The sequence below is a fragment of the Lipotes vexillifer genome, unplaced genomic scaffold (assembly GCF_000442215.2).
Source record: "Lipotes vexillifer unplaced genomic scaffold, Lipotes_vexillifer_v1.1 scaffold213, whole genome shotgun sequence".
NCBI classification, from domain to species: domain Eukaryota; kingdom Metazoa; phylum Chordata; class Mammalia; order Artiodactyla; family Lipotidae; genus Lipotes; species Lipotes vexillifer.
This window is the reverse complement of record NW_006780610.1, coordinates 1899467-1909821: the sequence shown is the minus strand read 5'-3', so window position 1 is coordinate 1909821 and position 10355 is coordinate 1899467. Positions and strand designations below refer to the sequence as shown.

Below are 10355 nucleotides of genomic sequence, written 5' to 3'. Positions count from 1 at the left end.
GGGAAAGAGGGAGGAAGGAAGGAAGGAAGAAAGAAAAGTATACCTAACACACGAGGCTGCAATTTCAAAGCAACCTAACAAAACATGGTTAATGAACTAATAAGGTCATCTCTCTCTTCCCTTCAAGAAAGTCTCCATGTGTAAAGGTGAACTCATCTATAAGACAGTTTATAAAACCTGTCTCCCACTGGGCAAGCTGCTGGGGCAGAACTCAGCATTGCACAATCAATTATGAAACCTAAATCACAATGTCAGCTGACTGCATGCCAGAAAAAATTTATATGAAAACTGTTATAAAAGCAAAGATCAAACAGAAAATGAAGCAAGATTACATAGACCCTAGGGAAAAACTGTATTGTATTATGCATTTTAAATGTAACAACAACAAAGTAGGGTGCAACTATTTATTGAGGGAGTTGGACTGAGGCAATAACTCTGGGCCTCCTAACCTCCTCACCTGCTGAGCTACAACACATCAATCTCCACTAACTGCTATTACCAAACCTGTCTCACCCAGGCACACTTAACAACTGACTGCCCTCTAACGCTAAAGGGGCTTGGCGTCAGTTGGCTCCCAGCTTTCTTACCTGGCCACTTTGCGCTTGTCATGTGGGTGCAGCTTGGCAGCCATTTCTGGGTCCACCTGGCTTAGGCGTTTGTGGAGTGCATGGCCATCCTCCTTTTCAAGCTCAACTTTCTGGTCAATCAATTTCTCAGTGCCCATCTCCCAGGGCTATTAAATGAAGGTTTAGTAGTAAATTTAATTCAAAAATTCAACAAACACTGAAAGACTGTATGTGCCAGGCACTTTACTAAGTGTTCAGGAACACAGAATAGAGATGAATCAGAAGATCTTGCCATATAGTGAGAGACAGATCATAAACAGAAAATTCCAATACACCATGGTAGTGCTGTGAGGCCACAGCAAACAAAGACGAAAGAGGACTAGGTGTCTAGGGAAGTATTCAGGGAGTACAAGCTACCCAGGCTAACACATCTACATTAACACATCCAGGAGTCTAGTCTTCTCAACAAGTGTAACCAAAGAGTGGACCAGAATTTCCAGCACATTATAGTTTGCAAAGTCCCACCCTACACAATAGCATCTCTGTAAGAATGGTTAGTGTCAGATATCTCCCTGACATATAGATTGTTTCAGCCAGGAAATGCTGAATCAGACTAATGTACTGTTAACTTACATGGAGATGCTAATTAATCCACAGAGGAGCATTTTTGACACACACAGCCCCTGTCCTTAGGCCAGCCTGGAGAAGCACGCTTCACATATGGAGGTGGCATTTGCTTCAGAATATTAAGTAGGAAAGTTAGTACAGTTGCTGAATATAAGAAACACGCAAAAGTCAACTTTCCTCCCATTAAAATTAGCCGGCAAGAAAGAAGAACCCATTTCCTCATTGAATTACGAGTGAACTAAACATACCTTAGCATTGACAAGAACTTTCCAGAGCAGAGACTCAATGTAATAATTGGTTCCTCCCACGACAATAGGAATTTTATCTCGGGCAAATATATCTTCAATGTGAATGTTAAGAAAGACATCACAATTTTAATATCAAGAAGAAAATCTGACTCACTTGGAAGTAAGGTATTAGTAAGAAACCACATTTGTCATATTTCTGATACTAGTATTCACTGTTTCTCATGAGTTCTCAGAATCATTTCCTATCAGTTCTGGAGGGACTTGCATAAACCAGAGACAGATGCATGATGGTAATTCCTTCCAATTCGAGAACTTTCTAGGCCTTGCTGCTAAAACTCAAAGCTTGCTTAGTATTCAAAATCAGCTTAACAAGCACAAGACTAAGGACTCTCACAGAATTAAGCGTCAACTGCTCAGGAAGCCACCAAGATGATGTCCACTGTGTGACTTTGCCTTCTAAGGCAAATTACAAGCTGGTTTCTCTAAGCCGTAGTTCTTAGACTCAGTCTTCACCATTTTGTAGTAGTAGTGTACATTTCAGCCACTTGAGACTCTACCAGACGAACTAGGAAGCACAGGCTATGAAGACAAACAGATTTCAATTACCAGCTCCAACACTCAGCAAGTCATTCAACTTGTCTGAGCTTCAGTTTTCTCACCTGTAAAATCCTCATGAGTTTTTTTTTTTAATTAATTAAATTAATTTATTTATTTTTGGCTGTGTTGGGTCTCCATTGCTGCGCGTGGGCTTTCTCTAGTTGTGGTGATCGGGGGCTACTCTTCATTGTGGTGCACGGGCTTCACATTGCAGTGGCTTCTCTTGTTGTGGAGCACGGGCTGTAGGCTCATGGGCTTCAGTAGTTGTGGCTCACGGGCTCTAGAGCGCAGGCTCAGTAGCTGTGGCGCACAGGCTTAGGTGCTCCACGGCACGTGGGATCTTCCCAGACCAGGGCTTGAACCCATGTCGCCTGCATTGGCAGGTGGATTCTTAACCACTGTGTCACCACAGAAGCCCCTCATGAGTTCTTATGAGCATTACACTTGACAGTGCAAATAAAATCCCTAAGACAATGCCTGAAATATTTTTTTCAACTGAGTAAGCACTCAATTTAGTCATTATTGTTTTTACACCACTGCTACTTGGAATTTTTCTCTTTAGAATCTCTGTTGAACAGATAATTATCTGCTTTAAGAAGGGCTTTCCTTCTGAGAATAACTGATAAAGAGACTTTCAACCCAGATAAAGACTCATTTACACACTTTTTCCCCTTGCCAGCCAGTCTGTGGGCATAGAGATAGATGACCTCTTTTCTGACAGAAGCCCTCTATAAGAGGTTGGGGTAGGGTGGGGAGAAAGATGTTACTAATCAAGGAGCATAAGGAAGAAACGTGTCTATTCGTTTTTTAAAAAGAGAAACAAATTCTATATCCCCCCTATAAATTAAGTGTAAGAAACATACAATTACACAGTAATTGTAATAAAACTTCAAATATATTATCTGACTAACAAAGGGAAAGGAAGCAAGGAAAATAAAAGGGGAAGGGGAAATGGTGAGATACCAGAAGGGAGAGATGGAAAAGAGGGAGGGAGATGGGAGAGGAGTTATTTGGTGGGAAAAGGTTTAACATGTTTGCCCAAGCCATGAAACAACTGTGATCCTAAGCAAAAACCTTTCTCTCAGTATCTACTACCCTCACCTGTCAAATCAAGAAGGTTGATCGAATACTTACTTCTTAAGGTACTTTCAGTTCTGACACTCTGATTCTAGGTTCTTACTTAAATTCACAAATCTACAATCCTCTAAGTGATCTGATTAAGTCATCCCCTGTTGCTGCTGCCCTTTAACTCTTTTAATTAGCTCTCCACTTTCCATCAGTCCCTTCTGAACAACTGAACTGTCTTACAGCAACAATGTTCATTTGGTGATATGTTTGTGTGTGTGTGTGGGGGGGGGGGCGGTACGTGGGCCTCTCACTGTTGTGGTCTCTCCCGTTGCGGAGCACAGGCTCCGGACGCGCAGGCCCAGCGGCCATGGCTCACGGGCCCAGCCGCTCCGCGGCATGTGGGATTTTCCCGGACTGGGGCATGACCCCGTGTCCCCTGCATTGGCAGGCGGACTCTCAACCACTGCACCACCAAGGAAGCCTGGTGATATGTTTTTATGTGCAAAGGGCTTTCATATACATTACTTCACCTGACACAAGTGCATTATAAAGCAGGTAGGGCAAGAATTATTATCTGCATTTTAATCTCTGCCCACTTGATAGGCAAAAAAATATTATCTCATTATTTTGATGTGCATGGCCTCGATTAACGGCAATGGTAAACTCTTTTTCATGTTTATCACCATTTATATTTCTTCCTTTGTGAATTACTACTCATGCTCTTTAAGTATTTTTTGAGTTCTTCATATATTAAGTATACTAATGTTACAGATATTTTTCCCCTGGTTTATAGTCTGTTTTTGTTGTTGTTTTCAAATTTTTTATTTTTTGGCCGCATCTAGTCTGTTTTTTAACTTTGTTTCTAGTGAGCTGGGTTATTTTTAATTATAAAATATTCAGTACATACAAAAGAACATATGCAGCATATGTAAATAATAAAGCCTAAAAATAAAACAAATACTCATGAACCCAATGTAAGAAAGTGAATATTATCAATTCTTTTGAAGCTTCCTATGTAGTAATTCCCACCACAACCCCTTACTGCCCCTCTCTGAGGGAACCACTGTCTTGAATTGTTTTGTGTATTGTTTGTTTTTCATCATTCCTGTGCTTTTCTTCACATTATTACTGATGTATATAAAACCCTAAACAACATATAGGTTAACTTTGCTGGCTTTTTAACTTTTATAATAAATGGTATGACCATCTATGTATCCTTCTATAATCTCCTGCATTTTATGTTGTTTCTGAGATTCTTCCCCATTGACTGATGCATGTAACTGCAACTTATTCATTTTCACTGCTGAAAAAGTACTTATATGAACAAAGCACATTTTATACATTCTTCTGTAAGTAGGAATTTGGGTATTTATCTGTTTTTGCTGTTAAGAGCAATAATGTTAAAATTAGATCTACCACTTATCTCCTGGTATACTTGTGGCAAGGCTTCTCTAGGGTAGATACCTAGGAATTGAAATGGTTGAAATACTTTCTTGCCAGTACGAATTCTTAATTCTAACGGATCCAAATCTAGCTATTTTCCTCAAAAAAACCCAAAAAACCAAAAAAACTATTATGGCATAGATGGTAGTGATGGCTGCAAAACAATGTGAATATATTTAAGACTGCTGAACTATACACTTATAAATGGTTAAGATGTTAAGTTTTATGTATATTTTAACACAATAAAAAGGAAAAATTGAATTTAAAAATCCTTAAAAAAAAAAAAAGACTAGATCTACAAAGTCCTTCCCTACTCTAAAATCACATAACTACTCAATTATATGCTATCCCATTTGTTTCAGTTTCGTTTAAAAAAAATACATATTTACTTAACTCTGAAATCCATCTGGAATTTATGTCCATATAATAAGGAACTGATTTTTTTTTTCCAAAAATAATTAACTGTCCCAGGAATAATTAACTACTACATTCTTTCTCCACTGTTTTGAAATGCCACCTTGATCGTAAGCTAAATATATACATCCATTTGAATTTGTATCTGACTTTTCTAATCTGTGCCATAAATCTGTCTAGTATTATGTAAGTTCCATGCTATTATAATTATTATGGATTTTCAACATGTTTTAATATGCAGCAGTCCAGATATTAAAGGCAGTTTGGACATTAAAATATAAGGGCAGCCCCCCACCCCTTATGGTATTCTTTTTTCCAAAATTTCCTGGTGTTACCCAGAACTATTTTTTCCTAATCCCTTTGGAATTCTAACTATAATTCCATTATATTTATAAATTAATTTCTTATCCCCATTTAAAGGTGGGAAAGTGAAGCTCAGTGGGGTAAACGCTTTACCCAATTAAATTTTTGTGGTCAGACGAGGCAGTTCTAAAACTAGGACATGGATTTTCTGGCTCCTAAATCAGTGTTCTCTCCACTAAAACAGCACCTCTCAAATTTTAATATGCATGTGAATCACCTGCGACTCTATTTAAATGCAGATTCTGATTTGGTAGGTCTAGAATGAGGCCCAAATTCAGCACTTCAATAAGCTCCCAAGTGATGCTGATGCTGCAGTCTAAGGACAAGACTCAGAGTGGCAAGAACACTATATCTTTTCAATCCGAATAGTTCTCATGGGGAAGCTACTATTGATCTTGGGTACCTCTGCTTAGGAGAAATTGTCACTAGAAAGAAAACTTTCTTGGCTTGGGCTGCCTTGCAGCCACCAAGCCTAGTTGCTGTCTTTCCTAAGGATATCAGAGCAGTTGCTTTGTTCCTGAAGTCCACCACTGTGTAATTTGTCACAAGAGGATCCACAAAGCTGATCATGTGGTGCTGGCACATTCTCTGCTCTTGGGCAGAAACCTTGTTGGTGATGATGTCTAGGCCTTCATAAACCTAGGGGAAAGAAAATTAGCATGAGAAAGTCATCTATCTCCATAAGATGCACACTTGATGGGCAGAAATGGTGATCTATTCCTCCCTGCAGCCAAACACTTGACTGACCCAAAGCACCAGAGGAAATGTGTTCTAACCAGGGCACAGCCAGATCCACATAATCCAAGACAAAGGAAACAAAAGAAAACAGAACATTGGCTTTCTTAACAAATAGTGGCTATTAACTCAGACTTAAAGATAAAAAGTATATGTAAATCGGTGCCCAAATAAGAACTAACTCTGCAAGATTAACTGGAGGTTCTTTGGCCTGAACTTCAAGCATTTAGAAGTGGGCAGGTTGTCACTACTTATCACAAGTCTCCAGAAAGGTAACATTTTGCATTGCTCATAGTTCTACTTCAAATGCTTAGATATTTTTTGGATTTTAATGCTCTGAAAGGTTTTTAGAATTTGTAAAAGATTGGCTCCATTTGTGGAGAAGTGGCCTATCTACAAAGATATATATAAAACATACACACACACACTCTGAAGTCAGAACCCCTAACACTGCTGAACTGTAGTAGAAACAGTGTGCCAGATTACTGCTTCAGGAGGTCAGCAAATACAGTCTAAATACTCAAAGGCAATATCCTGTCTGTAAGCTCTTGATCTGCCAATTAAACTAAAAAGTTCAAGTGTACTTTTTCTAAATGCAAGGTCTCAGATGGAGAACAGATCTGAAAATACTAGTTTGAAAATAGGGACGAATGCTTTGAGATTAAATGTTCTCTCTGTAATCCCTGATTCTACAGGGAGCACTGAATGAACAAATAATAAGTTCCATAGAGCCCACAGAGACGTTAAGAACATTTTTTATCTCACATTTCCCTTTACTTATATGGGTGTCAAATAAGTACAGTACAGTATAATGGTTAGGAGGAAGGACCCTGGTGCCAGGCTGCCTCAGATCAATTCCTAGCTCTGCCACTTACTAGTTATTTGTACTTGGAGTAGTTAGTTACTAACCTCTGCGTGCCTTAATACCTCATCAGTAAAACGAGGATAATAATATCTATCTCATATGGCTGTTGTGCAAATTAAATGTTGTGTAAGTTAATACGTGTAAAGAACTTAGTTTTTGCCTGGCAGATGGTAAATACTATATAAGGGTCACTATATTACTACCCATATTACTACCATCAATACTATCACAACAACACAAGAAGAATGGGAAATAATTTTAGTGTCACTATCACTCTGAAGCCTCTGTGCTCCTAGCTACTGAGGTTACTTACTCAACAAGGATATAAGCTATCTTCAAGCAAAAAGAAAATTGTTAATTAGTAAGACAGCACACAAGAATCTAAAAAAAGAGTGGATATATGTATATGTATAACTGATTCAGTTTGCTGTACACCTGAAACACAACATTGTAAATCTACACTGCAATAAAATTTTTTAAAAAAGAAACCTTACAGCACAACTTTCTTTGAAATAAATAAACCAACAAAACAGCCCTCTTAAAAAAAAAAACAAAACCAAAAAACAAAAGAAAACAACACACAGAAAATATATAAATAGAGCCACAGAGAAAGAACTAGCTTTGCCTTTAACTAACTCATTTATCTGTGCCTGACAAGAGAACTGCATTCTTACACCTGAATACTGATGGAATCTTAAATGATAGGGTGCTCTTTTCCCTGTATCTTGAACAAGACTTCCTTCAAACATTAGACATTAGTATACTGTATACTGTGGTCTTCTGTGCAAATTAAGAAAAATAAAGGAGGGAAAAAGAATTAATAATTGTGTGTGCCTCTCCTTCTTTTCCCACAGCCTTCAGTTGGCTCTACTGAAACTTAGATTCCAAATGACCCAATGTTAAAGAATCAAGCAACAACCTGATTTTGCCAAAAGAGGACTTCTGACCTCTGTAAATAGATTCTCATTTTTAACACTGAGATAAACGTTAAGAAAATGTAGAGCTGCAAATGTATAATTACCAGCCCCCACCTCCAAAAAAGCCAAAATGTAAACATCTCTACCAGCACATTCTATCAGATATGTAGATAAATTTGAAGATATATTTTCATCCTGTGTTCTGCCTTTAGGTGTATTTTCTAAAGCCCCTTAAAACGGCCAGTTTTAACAGATAAACACATAAACATAAATAAAACAGAGGGGAATTCCCTGGTGGCACAGTGGTTAAGAATCTGCCTGCCAACGCAGGGGACATGGCTTCGAGCCCTGGTCCGGGAAGATCCCACATGCCGCAGAGCAACTAAGCCCGTGTGCCACAACTACGGAGCCTGCGCTCTAGAGCCCGTGAGCCACAACTACTGAGCCCACGTGCCACAACTACTGAAGCCTGCGCACCTAGAGCCCATGCTCTGCAACGAAGAGAAGTCACCACAATGGGAAGCCCGAGCACCGCAACAAAGAGTAGGCCCCTGCTCGCAGAAACTCGAGCAGCAACGAAGACCCAACACAGCCAAAAATAAGTAAATAAATTTATTAAAAGAATAATAATAAATCAAACAGAAGGTAACTCTAGAACTAAGCTCACCTTATTTGCTGAAGGAAGTAGCCTAATGTACTGTTTATGGTATATATACAAATGTCAATGAATATCAGGAAGAGCATTAATGGTTTAAAAAAAACCAGAGCTCTTGCTGGTAGAGTTAATAAACTAAAAATTTTAACTGAATCTTGGTTAACAACGTAAACTGTCATCTCTGAGTGACTTGTTAACCCTTTGTTTCCTGTACCATCAGATTAAAAGAAACTGAGCATAAAGATATAGGTGATACAAACTAGGTATCTGATGATAAAAGAATTATTGTTAACTTTTAGGTATAATATGCTTTTATGGTTATGTTAAAAAAAGAGTCCTTAACTTTGAGGTATACAGTATTCTGAAGTACATACAAATGAAAGTATATGATGTCTTTTTTAAAAAAAGAAATCAGGGGACTTCCCTGGCAGTCCAGTGGTTAAGACTTCCCCTTCCAATGCAGGGGGAGTGGGTTTGATCCCTGGTCGGGGAGCTAAGATCCCACATGCCTCAAGGCCAGAAAACCAAAACGTAAAACAGAAGCTATATTGTAACAAATTCAATGAAGACTTTTAAAATGGTCCACATCAAAAAAATCTTTAAAAAAATTTTTTTTTAAAAAGAAAAAATAAATAGGAGCTGCACAGGTAAAGGATTAGTGGTTGCCAGAGGTGGGGACATGGAGTGGGCAAAACAGATGAAGGCAGTCAGAAAGCACAAACTTCCAGTTATAAAATAAATAAGTCACAAGGCTATAATGTACAGCATGGTTAATAATACTGCTATTGCATATTTGAAAGTTGCTAAGAGTAAATTTGAAAATTTCATCCCAAGGAAAAAATAATTCTGTAACTATGAGTGGTGATGGATGTTAACTATACTTATCATGGTGATCATTTCACAATATATACAGATGTCAAATCATTTTGTTGTACACCTGAAACTAATATAATGTTGTATGTCAACATTTATACCTCAATTAAAAAATATTAGAGGTAATTCAAGGCTATGTCTATAATGATGTTGCTTCACTCTTTTCCAATATAATATGACTTCTTTTGACAGGTACTGATATGCTGTTATAGTTGTGTTTACAAATGACGAAGCAGCTTGTGATCACAGTAATTGTGTATTTTAAAATTTTACTCATAAATTGTTAACAAGCAAGAAGGCAAGGGTAGATGAAAGGCATATGTAAAGTATATCTATACCTGCACTGTACAAGAGCAAGAATGATGCTGAGAAAATATTTGTTAATAACGACACAAGAGGTATGGATCACTGAATCAAATACACAGCTATGATGCAAGTAAAATTCACAATACACTACTTATAACATTGTTTTATGCTTTATTTTGCTTTAACAGGGAAAAAAAAAAGAAAGTTTATATATTATAAATCAACTATACTTCAATTTAAAAATTAATTCGTTTTAAGTTTATGATGACTGGGGTCTGCGTTCCAATAGTGGGGGAGGAAGGACAGATTATAATTGGAACAAGATTGGCCAAGTGTTCATAATTATTGAGGCTACGTGACAGATATATGGGAGTTCAACTACTTTTCGCTCTATTTTTTTATATATTGGGAAATTTCCATAACAAAAGGAGTCTTTAAAAATTTTTGGAAGCACTTCACACCCATTAGGATGGCTATTCTTAACAAAACAAAACAAAACAGAAAATAACAAATGTTGGTGAGGATGTAGAGAAATTGGAATTCCTGTGCACTGTTGGTGGGAATGTAAAATGATGCAGCTATGGAAAACAGTATGGCGATTCCTCAAAAAATGAAAAGTAGGGACTTCCCTGGTGGCGCAGTGGTTGAGAGTCCGCCTGCCGATGCAGAGGACACGGG

General features: G+C 37.9%; 1 protein-coding gene across 2 annotated transcripts in view; it reads right to left on the bottom strand.

Moving 5' to 3' along the window:
* Positions 1-10355, bottom strand: part of TRIT1 (tRNA isopentenyltransferase 1) — a 44091-nt gene that overhangs the window by 11454 nt on the left and 22282 nt on the right. For both annotated transcript variants that reach the window (XM_007453763.1, XM_007453764.1), the window contains exons 2-4: positions 5825-5965; positions 1442-1540; positions 588-733 (exon numbers count right to left, since the gene is read on the bottom strand). In XM_007453763.1, the coding sequence (XP_007453825.1) occupies positions 588-733; positions 1442-1540; positions 5825-5965 (386 nt within the window). The remainder of the gene's footprint in view (positions 1-587; positions 734-1441; positions 1541-5824; positions 5966-10355) is intronic.